Source organism: Physeter macrocephalus, chromosome 15 (genome assembly GCF_002837175.3).
Source record: "Physeter macrocephalus isolate SW-GA chromosome 15, ASM283717v5, whole genome shotgun sequence".
In the NCBI taxonomy this organism is placed as follows: Eukaryota; Metazoa; Chordata; class Mammalia; order Artiodactyla; family Physeteridae; genus Physeter; species Physeter macrocephalus.
Window position 1 is genome coordinate 35,805,192 of NC_041228.1, and position 16,165 is coordinate 35,821,356.

At 40.6% G+C, this 16,165-nt stretch overlaps 1 protein-coding gene across 1 annotated transcript in view; it reads left to right on the forward strand.

The window, feature by feature from the left end:
- The window catches only part of SNX31 (sorting nexin 31), a 63,363-nt gene that overhangs the window by 35,840 nt on the left and 11,358 nt on the right, over positions 1 to 16,165 (forward strand). Inside the window, exons 9-10 of the mRNA XM_007104855.1 lie at positions 6,558 to 6,650; positions 11,236 to 11,439. Coding sequence (XP_007104917.1) covers positions 6,558 to 6,650; positions 11,236 to 11,439 — 297 coding nt within the window. The remainder of the gene's footprint in view (positions 1 to 6,557; positions 6,651 to 11,235; positions 11,440 to 16,165) is intronic.

The following is a 16,165-nucleotide window of genomic DNA, read 5'->3' on the forward strand; positions in this document are numbered from 1 at the left end:
CCACTGGTTACCCCCATCTCAGCTCCCGCCTGCTTCCCCAGCTCCCCGCCACTCTTCACCCTCATGAGGCAGCATCTTCGGAGGCCTGATCCTTTCCCAGGCCTGCCTCTCCAGTTGTGGGAGGGAGGTTTGGAAACTTCTTTTAAGGTGTTCCATGAGGTTATCCCTCAGTTTGTTCTCAAGCAGCAGAATGGTGGGTCAAATTCCTGGCCTGTTCAAACCCTCCCACGGTTTTCTATTCCCTCAGACTAAACCCCACATCCTGACGTACTTGCTTTATCTTCTCCTTAGCATTTCCACCATTTCACTGTATATAACATTTTTGTTTACTGTCTCTGTCCCTACTAGAATGATTTCTCCATGAAATCGGGAATTTGTTTTGTTCACTGCTGTATCTCCAGAAACTAGAACTATTCCCAGCATGACCTTAGCATGAAGCCTCCTGGGGGGCCCCTCATAGTACTAACTGTTTTAAATGCATTATTTCCTTTAAGCTTCATAATAATTCTGTCAGGCAGTTGGTACCATCTGCATTTTTAAGAAAAAGAAAAAATAACGTTTGCTGACAAAGGATTGAGTAGGCTTAGACGTGGAGGATTTAGAAAAGGGATTTAACACATTTGCAGGTGGCTTTTATGTAGTGCGGTTCTAAGCTGCTGTACTCTGTGGCTTTTCATAAACTAAGGAGGTAAAATTAAAGAGAGGGGAGAAGTGTCGGGTCAGACATTACTTTTAATGAGCTTTGCAAGGGGACAAGGAAACATTGATAGAACCTCCTGCAGTACTTTGGTTGTAGCAAAAAAGTGAAAGGGTGGATTTTGATGCTTTGGTTTACAAAAGAGCATAGAAGAAGAAAAGCACTTACTTCCTTAGGTGACTTCTGGTTTGTTTTAAGCAATTACATTGCTTTAATTGGATTATTTTAAGCAAGTCTTCATTTTGGAGTGGTTTGTTATGCAGCAATAGCTAACTGATACATAGCTGTTCATACTGTTTTCCCTTTAGTTGGATTAGGTGTGTTGTTGACATATGTGTTGAGCCTAATTGTCATTTAAACTTACTTCATAGAGTATGATTCTGCATGGAATGGGAGTTATTGCTTACACAGAGAGGCAAAGAGTGGGTGTCAGGGTTCCCTTTTATACTGGAAAAGCAAATGTTCATCTTTGAAGAAATGACCACAGTTCCATGTTTCACATTTTCTCGCAAAGCAACAACCAGATGCTTTATGTTCCAAGAGAGAGGAAACTGCTCCATTTTATATTAAGATTAAGCAAAAGAACTGCCTAACACAGGCTGAGCAGTGCTGCTGAAGGTGAGAGAAATTGCCACATGCCTCAGAAGAAATGAAAGCAATTACCAGCCGGGAGAGACTGGCATGAGCAGTTCATGCACTGCACAGGACTGCCACGTGGCACTGTGTTATAATTCAATTGGCAGTGTTTTTTCTTAGTGTCACACAAGACCATCGTATTGTAAAATCAATGGAATCATCAGTTTGACAAAATAGAGCATCGTTTGTGTATATATCTCCCCCACTAGACCACCAGCTCCACACAGGGACCTTGGCTTTTTCAACACAGGGCAGAGAACCTGGGTGTATGACTGAACAGACACAGCAGACCCCAGCAGCCAGAATGTCACAGGACTCACAACCTTAATACACATTTCTCCTTAGGTGATTTTTTTCAGAGACCAAGACCATCTAGTAAATGATTTCCACGAAACTCTTCTAAAATTCTAAGAAGGCAAATCAAAATATCACTTATTAAATAGTTAATGTTCACTATGGTAATTTTTATGGCTAGGATATAGTTTTGAGCTCGTTTCATATCCCACTTTGATCCATGTATAACCATGTTCAGTGTACTTACACCCCTGTTACATGAGCTGGAACATAATTTACCATTTTAAATGTTTACTGAGGCTCTGCGCCACTGTATTCTTGCTGTTATGATACATTATTAGTGTCTGGTTTATTTGCCAGCACATCCTTCATTGAGAATGCATCACCTAATTCTAATATTGTTTCTGTGGCGTGGTTTCCAGGGATACAGAGTATTGAGAATTAGGAACTGCTAGCATCATAATACGATATTTACCTGTCTTCATTAAGGAGTTGTAAACCAGAGAGATATCGGTGGTGTCTCCTCCTCTTATAGCTGGGGGAAAGATGGCTTCATGGAAAGCACACTGAATTGTAGTTTCAAAAATGCATTCTATCCCTTGCTCTGTCACTGGCTTTCTCTCTCTGGGTGACCTTGGGACGGTCACTTCATCCTTCTGGAACTGGAACTACAATTTCTCCCTGTGAAGCGACGAGACTGAACTAATAGTCTCTAAGTAAGTTTTCTTCCAGCTTTAACAGACTGACATTCAAACCTTAGCTCTTTGCCTGGCAAAGTCTTCAAAAAACTGTAGTTGATGTCATAATAACCTGTGCCATTATCATTCCTTGAATTCGAGCGGAGCTGCTGAGAAATGGAAAGGGGGCCCCAGGCCAGCAGGAGGGAGGGAACCACAGTGCTGCCTCCTTTGGGAAGCCTTACTTGCCTTCTCCCTCCCTGCCCCCATGGTATTTTGTTCTGCCCTCCATGATGGTGCCCGCACCTGGTATTGTGAATACTGGTTCACATAGTATCTCCCTAGCTAGACTCTGAATGGCCAAGGGCACAGACTGTGTCCTGGGTGCTTAGGATATGTGAGTGAGAAGCAATCATCCTTTTAAAAAGTTAATGGAAAAAGTTCTGAGGAGTTCTGATAAATAAGAGTGCCATCATAATTAACCATTAAGGAATACTCTCAGTTTATTTAAAGCAAGCGTGCCCAGTGACGTCCCACGAGCCAAGTGGGCTCCCGCAAGGTGTTTCCTTCCTCCTTCATTTTTAAAATTTGAGTGACATTAAACAAAATGGAAGATTGCGTATAAAAGTATAAGTTTCTGGATTTTCTAAAAAATACTGAAGGCTCAGTCAATTCTGGGCCTACATTCAGCAGGGCCACCACTGGCCCATTTACAATTTGTGCAAATTAGAAGAAGGTGCCCCTTCCCCCAGGCAGGCCCAGCCCTGCATCAGGGCCCACGGTACGATAAGGGGAGTGTGGGCTGACCACTAGCCTCCTAATACCCCCACGGCTCAGAGCCCTCGTATGGGCCCCATCTGCTCCCGCAGCCCTGGCCCTGCTCTGCCCAGCCTCAGACACCCGGAGCCAAGTGGCTGATGCCTTGTTTAAAAAGGCGTGCACTCTCCATTTCTCACTACAAACGCCTCTGCAGAGGGCACTAGCGTATGCGTGATTGAAGCTCATGAAAACCTTGACTTACGTGATTTCATGCAATTTTAAAAATTAGGTTCCGCGAGAGTCTCCCATCAGCCAGTCTTCAGGGAACCATATAACTGAATAGAGACATTTATCTAAACTTGACTCTCTCATTGCCTGGAGTGCGGTACTGTATATAATACATTTGAGTGATGACTTCTGAAGTCATAATCAGGGGCAAAGGTTTTCAAAGGTAGTAAAACAAAAACAGCTATGTTACCTCTCCTGTAGGACATGTAAATCTCTGTTTGAGACTCCCAGATCTTCTAATGATGAATCATGTATCTTTGGTTAGTACTTACGTACTAACCGCCATGATTGCTGTTTACCTTGTATTTTTAGCCATGTTTCTCTTTGACATCATTGCCCTGTTCTAACAGTCCTTACAGGGCTCTAAGATCTAGTAGAATTCTGGAAAGAAAAAGGTGTTTTCTTCTTCACACCCATGCTGATTCCATTCTGGTGTGGTATCTAGGTTCAGTTTTGGGAATAGTTGGCAACAAGGAGAAAGCCTTGGGGTGTGTAGCTGCCTACATGGTCAGAATTCAGTGTCTTGGGCAATAGGAGGAGGGCTTGGTGGAGTGGTCAGATCTGGGTTTTAATCCAACCCTTGCCACTTACTTACTGGGTTGTCTTGAAAGTCATAACCTCTCTGGACCTTGATTTTACCCATCTGTAAAATGGGGGTAAATGTTCCTAACCCACAGAACAGTTTGGAAAAAGTCAATGAGAAAATTTATGTAAAACAAGTTCTCAACAAATAGTAGTTATTCTTCTCCTCTCTAAATCCATCTCCTTTCCTCCAACCTAAAGAGCAATGTCAAAAATTTATTCAGCTTTTCTTTCTCCTCTTGGAGATAAGGCATAACCTGTCCTTCAGTGATATGAGGGACATAACACATAGACTTACATTCAGACTAAGATATAAGTAAGTGCTGATAATTGGCAAAGAATTGTTTGCAGTTCTGCTGTATGTAAGACATTGGACAAGATACACTGAGGCAAAGGACTCAGCCTCTTTCCTTGAGGTGTTAACAGTCTGACGACCACTGGAAAACTCTTTTAAAGCATGATGGCAGCATAGCTCAGGCTAAGTGTATGCAGCTGATGAGATGGAAAGCTGATCTCAGAGCGAGCCTGCCCTGGGGCCAGGCGGGATAAAGGGGTAAGGGAGGCTGGATGCCAGGAAAAGAAGGTATTTCTGCTCTCACAGAAGAAATTGCTGAGGGCTTAAGTTGTCTTCAGGTGATTTCTGTCTTTATGACCAGTGTTGTTCTACTTAAATCGTCAGTGCAGATTAGGAAACAGAACTGAGCAGCCCATCAGGGAGTTGGAGTTTGGGAACACTAGCTGGTGGCAGTTACCCAAAGCTGAGCAAAAAGGGCCTAACAGTATATTCACTTTTAACTATTTTTCAATTGTAAAATTTGTTTTCATCTTATAAAAATATGCAAATATGGAAGAGCTCAAAAACAAAAGTAAACATCATCCCAAATCTTAAATCGATCATACGTATAAACTCAACTTTTTTGATGTGTTTATTTCATATACTACATTTCACTCATATGTTCATCCATTTTCTTGACTCCTAAGTGTGGATACAAGGTCTTTGGGGTTTGTTTTATATATATTTTTTGTTTTATAAAAATCAGGATCTACTACTATGGCCTTATTTTGTAACTTGACATTTTTTCATGTATCAATGCATCACAGACTTTCCTCATGTTGTTAAATAGTCGATATAGTTTTAAATGATAGCATAAGCTATTATTTGGTTGTATCTAAACTCAATCACCTATTTTGGGGCCTTTCATAATAGTACCTATTTCATAGGGTGGCTGTGAGGGTTGATTTTTTTCTTTATGCGGGGTGGGGAGGAGTGCTAAAATAATAGAAATTTATTTTCTCACAGTTCCATAGGCCAGAAGTCTGAAATCAAGGTGCTGGCAGGACCATGTTCCCTCTCAGGGTGCTAAGAGAGTTTCTGTTCCTTGCCTCTTCCATCTTCTGGTGGCTCTGAGCATTCCTTGGCTGGAATACTACTCAGCCATAAAAAAGATGAAAGCCTGCCATTTGTGACAACATGGATGGACATGTTGTATTTCACTCAGTATTTTGCTGAGTGAAATAAGTCAGATGGAGAAAGACAAATGCCATATGATTTCACTGAAATATAAATTAAATAATCAATAAATAATATGATAAAATAAATGAACAAACCAAACCAAACAAAAACAAATGCTTAGATACCGAGAACAAGTTAGTAGTTACAAGAGGGGAAGGGGGTGGGATTGACTTTTGTTTTAGAGCAGTTAGAACATTGCCTGACACATAGTAAGCACTATACATGTGTTTGCCACTATTAATAGTTGAAAAGTTTTCAGTATTACAAACAATAGTAGTAATAGCCTTATCAGTACATTTTCCCCACGTCTATGTTTATCATGCCTATAGGTGGTTTTAGATTTATATGCCAAGTCACCTCCATAAAATTTTACCAGTTTAAATTGCATCAGATCTATATGAAACTTCCTGTTTCTCCAAACCCTTGCCAACTCTGAATATTATATATATTTTTTGTCTTTGCCAATTTGAGAGGCAAACAGATTCTTTGACTACTAGTGAGGTTCAATCTATATTTGTCATTTGGAATTCCTTTTTATTAATTGCTGATACATACCCTTTGTCCATTTTCCTGTTAGGGATGTTTACATTTTTACTGTTGGTTTACGTAAATAAGATCCAACTCTTTGCCACATATGATGCAGTCATTTCCCCTGGTTTGCCATTTGCTTCTTAGTTTTGTTCTTGGTGGTTTTATATACAGAAGTTTTTATATTTTTATGTAATTATACATTCATTTATATGACATTTTATCTTTGTATCTTAGAAAGGTATTTCCTATCACAAGATCAGATAAAAATACCTTTTATTTTCTTCTGGTTCTTTTATGGTTTTTACATTCGAATCTTTAACCTATCTGTGTTTATTTGATTGCGTGGTGTGGGGAAAGAGCTAATTTTATTTTCTTTCCTAAGTGCTACCAGTTGTCCCCAAATCATTGAGAAATTGCTTCCCACATCCAACTAATTTTAAAAGTAACCTTTATAACATGCTAAATCCTTATATGTGTCCACTTGGGTCTGTTTTTATAGCCTTTCATACACGAGTATGTTTTTATCAGATTAATTCATTTCTGTTAATTTTGCTAATTTTACAACTTATATTGTTTTAAGGCGATACAGGACATTGAAAAAGAATGGGCCAAACCCACAGAGGTGCAGAGGCAGAAATTAGAGGCTCTCCAGAAAGAAGACAACCAAACTAAGGTGAATGAAATATTGCACCAAGAGAAGTCTCTTGGAAGGGAGTTAAAGAAACAGACTGGAATTGAGCTGTTTCTGTAATTTATAAACCCATGAAGCACTAAAAATGGGGCCTTTTTAAAAATGAGAATACCTTCGTTGATTTTTCTTTTCATAAAATTAATAAAGGCTTATTGTTTAAGGATTCTAAACAATACAGACAATATATTGTGAGTCCTTTGCCAGGTTAATTAATATAGACCTTCAACATCATTTTTAATGACACAGAGTATTCCATTTTATAGTTATCATTTAGCCAACCAATTTCCTATTATCGGAAGTCAGGCTGTTTCCAGGATTTGCTGCTATAAATCACGTTGGCAGCGAGCACCATGAGGCCCAGGACTGAGTCTAATTTATACATACTCTGTGTGTTCCCAGCACCTGGTGTGGTTCCTGGCTGAAAGTCCCTGAACACAGCAGCCAACATCCTCTGTCTTTGAATACATGTTCTATTATTCTTTAGGATATATTTCTAAATGTCCATTTTAAAAACTTCCATAAATATGGTACCAACTCACATTCCCCCAAGCAGTGTATACGAGTCTGACAAGTCATGTTTTAACAGAAGAAATGGCCTCTGCTTCATTGTGTTGTCTTTTTTTTTTTTTTATCCTTTATACTTAACCAGTGTTCACCACCAAAGCACCGATTTTGAAGAAAATGCCAACAAATTTAGAGGACTCATTTAAACTTAGGTTGATATAGAAAGTAATTCTTCAAAGTCTACCATGAGAATTTTATTGATGAGCTGCAAAAAAAGAGAAAAAGCGTATACTGCCATGATTTAGTATTTCCCCCCTTGGTATTCCACCACAGCTTTGTCTGAGAAATTTTGAAGTTCAGTTTCTCTGTGTATTTGTAAATTTTTATAATTACAGCTTCTATTTTGATGGACAGCATATTGCTACTACTTTGGATACAGTTACCAATTGTAAGGGCATTTCTGCTCTATAAACTTCTTAATTTAGTAAGAGTGCCGTTTTTAACCATGCTGCTTTGCTCTACCAAAATTTGTGTTTGTATTTTTGCCACAAAACAAATTTTCTTTTCTTTCATTAAAAAATGTTTTATTTATTTGGCTGCGTTGGGTCTTCATTGCTGTGCGTGGGCTTTCTTCTAGTTGCGGTGAGTGGGGCCTGCTCTTCCTTGCGGTGTGCAGGCTTCTCATTGTGGTGGCTTCTCTTGTTGCAGAGCACGGGCCCTGTAGTTGTGGCTCACGGGCTCTAGAGCGCAGGCTCGGTAGTTGCGGCACACAGGCTTAGTTGCTCCGTGGCATGTGGGATCTTCCCGGACCAGGGCTCGAACCTGTGTCCCCTGTATTGGCAGGCGGATTCTTAACCACGGCGCCACCAGGGAAGCCCTAAATTTTATTTTCTATGTTGAATGTTTTACCTGATTTTATCATAATATTTTGATAGTGGTCTTTTAAAAACCTCACTTTGAGTGTATGAATTTAGTCCTCTAAATTTTCTTTGCATTTGGTTCAAAATCAATGCTTTAGCGGTTGGCCAAATATAAAGAATAAAAAAAGATAACACAATGAAGCAGAGGCCATTTCTTTTGTTAAAATATGTCTTGTTTGTCAGACTCGTCTATACTGCTTTGGGACAGGGTATGTGTGGGGTTTTTTTTCATTTGAAAAAATACTGAACATTATTCAAGTTAACAAATGATTTTCTCTTGAAGCATCTGAGAATACTGCTATAAAACCAGCATTATTTAAGTGTTTGTGTTCTACTAATGGAGTGAACACATTAACAACTATTGCTTAATTTTATGCACATGTACAAGAAAACTTGGAATTGAAAATGAGTGAAATTAATCTAAAGGAGCAGTCATTTGATCTAAACCAGAGAGAGGCTAACTATGGCCCATGGGCCACTGTTTGTGTAAATGAAGTTCCCGGGCACACAGCCACGCTCATTCATGCATGTATAGTCAAAGGCTGCCTTTGTGCTAGTGGAGGAGGTTAGTAGCTGCGATAGAGATCATATGCCCACACAATTGAAAATATTTACTACGTGGCTCGGCAGAAAAGTTTGCCAGGGCTTCCCTGGTGGCGCAGCGGTTAAGAATCCGCCTGCCAATGCAGGGGACACGGGTTCGAGCCCTGGTCCGAGAAGATCCCGCATGCCGCGGAGCAACTAAACCCTGCGCCACAACTACTGAGCCTGAGCTCTAGAGCCCGTGAGCCACAACTACTGAGCCCACGTGCCACAGCTACTGAAGCCCGGGCGCCTAGAGCCTGTGCTCCACAATAAGAGAAGCCACCGCAATGAGAAGCCAGCACCACAATGAAGAGCAGCCCCTGCTCGCCACAACTAGAGAAAGCCCGTGCGCAGCAATGAACACCCCACACAGCCAAAAATAAATAAATAAATTTATTTTTTAAAAAACCCAAAAGTTTTCCAAACCCTGATCTAAATGAAAATACATAACCATAACTTCGGCAGTTACACGTGTTAAATTATCTTTTTCAGGCACATTTTTTTTTTTTTTTTTTTTTAGGCCGCGCCATGCACCATGTGGGATCTTAGTTCCCAGACCAGGGATCAAACCCGTGCCCCCTGCACTGGGAGCACAGAGTCTTAACCACTGGACCGCCAGGGAAGTCCCTTTAAAGTACTTCTTAAAAGAACTAATTTTCAGGAATTCCCTGGCGGTCCAGTGAGTAGGAGGACTCTATGCTTTCACTGCCGTGGCCCGTGTTCAACCACTGGTTGGGGAACTAAGATCCTGCAAGCTGTGTGGCACAGCCAAAAACAAAACTAATTTTCAAATAGATAATCCTTTTAGATTTCTGTCCTCTGGTTTTCACACAGTCAGTAATATCGGTGCACCTCCTTTGAATGGCAAGTGCCAGCCAGCATTTTGAGCAAAGTACTTATTCATCAACAACTTTCTTGAGAAATGGAGCTTAACTTTTTTTTTCTTTTATTTTTTTTGCTGTACGCGGGCCTCTCACTGCCGTGGCCTCTCCCGTTGCGGAGCACAGGCTCCGGACGCGCAGGCTCAGCGGCCATGGCTCACGGGCCCAGCCGCTCCGCGGCATGTGGGATCCTCCCGGACCGGGGCGCGAACCCGGTTCCCCTGCATCGGCAGGCGGACGCGCAACCACTGCGCCACCAGGGAAGCCCCTGGAGCTTAACTTTTAATTAGACAAATACTTTCATCTCTTTTAGAGCATTGCAGCCAAGAGTTTATTACAAATTTTTTAAGTGTTACCAAAGAATAAACTAAATTAAATTTATTTTCATTTAAATTAATTAAATTAAAGATTAATACCATATAATAAAAAAGAACTTTTGTAGTAAAAGCCCTGAAACTATTCTAAATGCTCTGTGGCAAGATTGCTCAGCCCCGGTCCCCACCCACACAGGTAGGTAGCATCTGCTTACAACCTGTCATTTCTGTTGTCGCCCGCTGACCCAAAGGGAGGCCCGGCAGCTTAACGCATCTCCCAAGCTGAATGCATGGGCTGCAGCACAATGAGCTGGTCCAACATGTGGCCGGGAGGGACAGTAGCCTGGAATCCTCTGCCACCTAGTAGGAAGGGTCAGCTGTCCCTCACTGCCTGTGTCTCAGCAGGTTTCCCTTTATCAGAGAGCGCTCACGACGTCCTTGAAAGGGAGGTGTAAGTTACCTTGCTTCAGGGGAGGATGGGGAGAGAGCCAGGTTGTCACTGGGTGGTCCTTCTGACTTAACCATGTGGTAAAGTGAGAACTACCTTCTCTGAACACACGTCTCCCACCCCATCAGGCAGGACCATGGTGAAGGCTGGAAGAACAAGGTGGAGGTCACTAAACTGATAGCAGGTTATTTGAATGCAGTCATTAATAATCACTTAAAAAAAAAAAGTCCTCAATAGATATTAACAAGACAGGATGCCAGGACCACAGGTGTGAAACGCAGCTGTCCCCTGTTCTTGAGTAACATCAGAAGCAGAGGGAAAATCTAAACCTTAAGCATTGCTAACATTAAACATTCCCTTGGCACTTTTGGGCTGTGGAACTCTACCTAGAGAGAAGACTCACTCTTGCCCTCATTTCGTTGCCATTTCCAAAAACTCTGTCTCTGACAATTAATGCCACCAGCATATAAAACAGCCTGTACAAATGAACTACTTTCCTCCTACACTGATCTCAGCTTAGTTTTTTAAAACACAGCATTTTAAATATACACTTTTTGTTTATTTTGCTGCTATAATCTGCTGAGATAGAATCCTAACTATTCATTCGATTTCCTTCTACTCTTTTCTTCCTCCTTCATTCACACATCGAATATTTTTATTTCCACTATGTCTGAGCACTGTAACAGGAGCAGGGACACAGTGGTCTACGAGGCAGGACACACCATGAACGTGGGCAGCCTTTATTGTCAGCACAAGGGGCATTGTCTTCATTTGTATCGTCCAGAAGAAAAAGGTGCTTTCACTGTGACTCCATTCCATGTGTTGCATTAGAATGGTAGTAGCTTCTGACATGAGATGTTCATCTGCTTCAAGCAGTCTTTTGCTTCCTCCATCCCCCACCCCCCTTTGGAGCAGTTTTTGGAGCTATCCCAAGAGGTGTGGCGCTATGGATACATGCAGCTGGATCCCTGTACCTGTGACTACCCAGAACCCGGCTGTGGGACCATTCTTTCTGTTGGCAATAATGAGATCAGCTGCTGCATAACCCTGCCTGATAACCAGACCCAGGATGTCATTTTCCAGATGAACAGAGTGAAGTGCTGGCAGGTCACTTTCCTTGTGAGTATCTTGGCAGCTTGCCTTACCCATGATTTAAAGCCTCCACCCATGATCTTGAAATCCTAGTGTTCTTGGATGACAACAGTGGTATTGGGGAGACGGATTTGTCATTCGAATCAGTACCTTGAGTGGACTGGCATCTAAGCCACAGTAAACATCACCTAGTGGTAAAAACCTGTCTATTATCTGGTACAAGTTCCCCACCCTTGCTGTACAGACAACCATCTTCCCACCTTCCACCTTCAGGCTTCTTTACTGCATGAAGGGTGTTTAAAGTAATAACAACGAGTAGCAATAACAGCTACCATTTACTGAGCACTCAGTACGTTCTCAGTACAGACAAGATCTCTATGCTTGGAAACTGAACGCTGCCCATCAGAGCTATTTTTAAGGATCCCTGGCATCATACCTACATTGCCATCTCCTCCCAAGAGAAAGCCTTCTGATCAGACTTATTGAGTGCCTACTTTGTACCAGGTGCTGTGCTGGGCAATGCCACGTCTGCTATTTAATTAAGTTCTTAAAAATAACCCAGTGAGCTAAGAGGGATTATCCCCTTTGCACAGGAAATGGAGGTTAACTAGTAGAGGATGAATGCTACTAGAGCAACCATGATACCCAGTTGCTAAATCCATGAAACCCACAGGGATTTTTTAGCTGGCTTGGTACTAGGCCTGTCTGTGGCATCTGATACAGTCAACCAGGTCTTCCTTTCCAAAACTTCCCCTGCTTCCTCCCCTAATTTTGTGGGCTGCCTCTCCCTCTGACTACTCCTGAAATGCTGGTGCTTCCTGGGGTTCCATTTCTAGCATCTTTCCTCTACATATTCCCTGAAATCAATTACAGATGACTGGTTAAAAGTCCGGTATTTCCTACTACATTCTTGACATTTTCACCAAGTGTTTCATAGACACCTCAAACTCAACCTTTTGAGGGATAAAGGGAACCTCTACCACCACTCCTTAACTGCCAAACCAGCCATCTTGAAATAATCTCTGGCTTTTCTCTTACCTTACATGTTTTTTTTAAAAAAAATTTTTATTGAAGTATAGTTGATTTACAAAGTTTCAGGTGTACAGCAAAGTGATACAGTTTCATATATATATGTATATATTCTTTTTCAGATTCTATTCCATTATAGGTTATTATAAGATATTGAATATAGTTCCCTGTGCTATACAGTAGGTACTTGTTGTTTATTTTACATATAGTAGTGTGTATCTGTTAATCCCAAATTCCTAATTTATCCTCCCCCCACCTTATACATTTAGCTGCTGATAGAGACCTATCTATTCTATGATCCTGCTATCCCTCAAAACCCTCCCTTTCTCTCTGCCCTCACAGCTTGGTCTCAACATTTCCTGCCTGGATGAAATCCACAGCCTCCTAACCCTTCTTTCTGCGCCACTCTTTCCCTCTGGGGGTCAGAAAAAAATATATGATTTCAGGCTTTTTAAACTATGGGAACTTGTTTTTTGTTTTTTTTGTTTTTTTTTTTTTGTGGTACGCGGGCCTCTCACTGTTGTGGCCTCTCCCGTTGCGGAGCACAGGCTCCGGACGCGCAGGCTTAGCGGCCATGGCTCACGGGCCCAGCCGCTCCGCTGCATGTGGGATCTTCCCGGACCGGGGCACGAACCCATGTCCCCTGCATCGGCAGGCGGACTCTCAACCACTGCGCCACCAGGGAAGCCCAGGAACTTGTTTTGTGGCCCAAAGTTTGGTCTATCTTGAAATGTCCAATGTGCACTTGAAAAGAATGTAAATATATGCTGCCACTATTGGGTAGAATAGTCTATAAATGTCAATTATGTCAAGCAGTTGATGGTGTTCAAATAGCCTCTGTCCTTACACATTTCTCTCTATTTTTTCTGTCAGTTATTGTGAGGAGTGTTAAAATCTTCAACTATAATTGTAGATTTGTCCATTTCTTTGAGTTTTATCAATTTTTTCCTTCTTTTCCTGCCTTCTTTTGACTGAGTGACTATTTTATGATTCTACTCATTTGCACCATTGGTTTTTTTTTTAACTATACCTTTTAAATTTATGGTGATTTAAGAGATTTTAATATATATCTTTAACTTATTACAGTCTACTTTCAAATATTACACTATTTCACAAAAAGAGTAAAAACCTTACAACAGTGTACCTCTATTTGTCCCTTCTGTCCTTTGTGGTATTTGCTATACTTTATTTCTACATATAAGCCTCATGCTATGTTATAAGTATTTTTGCTTTAAACAGTTAATTATTTTTTAGGTAAACTTTTAATTTTGACGTAATTGTAGTTTCACATGCAGTTGAAAGAAATGGTACAGAGATCCTGCATACACTTTACCCACTTTTCTCCAATTATTACATCTTACAAAACTATGGTATGACATCACCACCCAGGGTATTGCATTGATACAATGAAGAGTCAAGACATTTCCATCATCACAAGGATCTCTCATGTTGGCTTTTTATAGCCGCATCCACTTTCTCCACCCCCATCCCTCCTTAAACCCTTGCAACCACTAATCTATTTGACATTTTCATATTGTATCATTTCAAAACTATTATATAAAACTTTTGGAGGTAATGGATATATTTATTACTTGATTGTGGTGATGATTTCATGTATATATGTGTATGTCCAAACCTTTCAAATTGTGTACATTAAATATGTGCAGTATTTTGCATATCAGTTATGCCTCAACTGAAAAAACAAACACACATAAAACAAGGTTATGTGTTGATCGGTTGATGAAAATGTTGTGACCAGAGGTTCACAGGAACCTAAACCTATATTTCCCCTTGGGCTGTTTTTCAGTACCCACTAATTTAGTGCTTATGGTATCATTATAGAACACGACTACTGTGAATAATAAGAATTGACTGTGTTTAGGAGGTAAAAATATAAATAAAAGCAAGGAATTGATTACCTTAAAAAATAAAATAATATTACATGAATATAATCAAACATTATGTCGCTTTTGGGGATTTTCTTTACTTAGCATAATTCTTTGGAAATTCATTCAGCTTGTTGTGTATTTCAGTAGTTTGTTTCTTTTTGTTGCTGAGCAGTATTGCATGGTAGGGAATGGCTAAAATTTGTTTAACCACTATCTAGTCTTTTCTAGTTTTTAGCTATTATGAATAATGCTTCTATAAATATTCACGTATAAGCTTTTGTCTGAGCACAAGTCTTCATTTTTCTAGGATAAATGCCCAGGAGTGCAATTGCTGGGTCATGTGGAAATTGCATATTTAATTTTTTAAGAAACTGCCAAATTGTTTTCAAGGGGGCTGTGCCAGTTTATATTCCCACCAGTGATGTATGAGCAATCCAGTCTCTCTGTATCCTCCTCAGCAATTGGGTGTTTTCACTATTTTTTATTTTATCCACCCTGATAAGTGTTTAATGGTATTTAATGATTTGATTTGATTTGCTTTTCTCTCATGGCTAATGATGTTGAACATCTTTTCATGTGCTTATTTGCCAGCTGTATATCTTCTTAGGTGAAATGTCTTTTCATATCTTTCACTCATTTTCCAATTGGATTGTTTGTTTACTGTTGAGTTTTGCGAGTACTTAAATTTATTCTAGATACTAGTCCTTTGTTGGATATGCGGTTTGCAAATATTTTCTTTCACTTTGCAGTTTTTCATTTTCTTAATAGGGCCTTTTGCAGAGCAAAAGATTTTAATTTTGATGAAGTCTAATTCATCTGTTTTTTTATTGTGTTTCTGGTGTCAAGTCTAAGAATTCTTTGCCAAACCCTAAATCCTGAACGATTTTTCCCCGGGTTTTTTTTGTTGGTTTTTTTTCCCTAAAAGTTGTATAGTTATAGGTTATACATTTAAGTCCATGACCCATTTTGAGTCAATTTGCAAATAGGGTGTGAAATTTAGAACATGGTTCCCTTTTTTTGCCTATGGAAGTCCAATTGCTCCAGCACCACTTGTTGAAAAGGCTATCTTTTCTCAGTTGAACTGCTTTTGTACCTTTGTCAAAAATCAGTTGTGCACATTTGTGTGGGTTTATTTCTGGATTCTCTGCTCTGTTCCACTGATCTTTGTGTCTATCCCTCCACCAATACCACACCATCATTCTCTTCCTTTGTAACAATTTTAGTGAGATATAATTCATAAACCATGCAATACTTGTGCCACCCTCCAGGAGGGCAGCATTTCCTGACAGTCCTACCTAGAGAGCCACAGCGAAGAGGGACATTTTTCCCAAGGGAATTTGAAACTCCAGTACTAGAACAGAAAGGGATAGATGCTGTATAGCAAAAAACCACAGGGGCTTTCTCCAGGCTTTCAGGATCTGGCCCTACCCTGCTTCTCTAAGCCCCTTTTCTCACCACCCCCCATGCCTCGCAGTCTGTGCTTCAGCCACACTCCAGTGTGCCAGGTTCCCTCAGGCCTCAGTGCATTTGCACTTGTTTTTTCTTCTACCAGGAACCACTTGTCGCCATCACCTCCCTTCCCCCCCAAAAAACATACAACAAACTTGCATGATTTCTACTTCTGCTCAAATAACACTGCCCCCTCCCCCCGCCCCCAGCCTCCGCCAGCCTTCCTTTACATCCTAGTCTGGATTAGGTGTCCATCCTATTTACTTCCATAGACCTGTATTCATTTCCCTTATAATATTGATACTTATTATATCACACTATGATGATTTGCTTTAATGGCTCCCAAATAGATTGATATTTATAGTTTCTTGAGAATAGGAATAGTC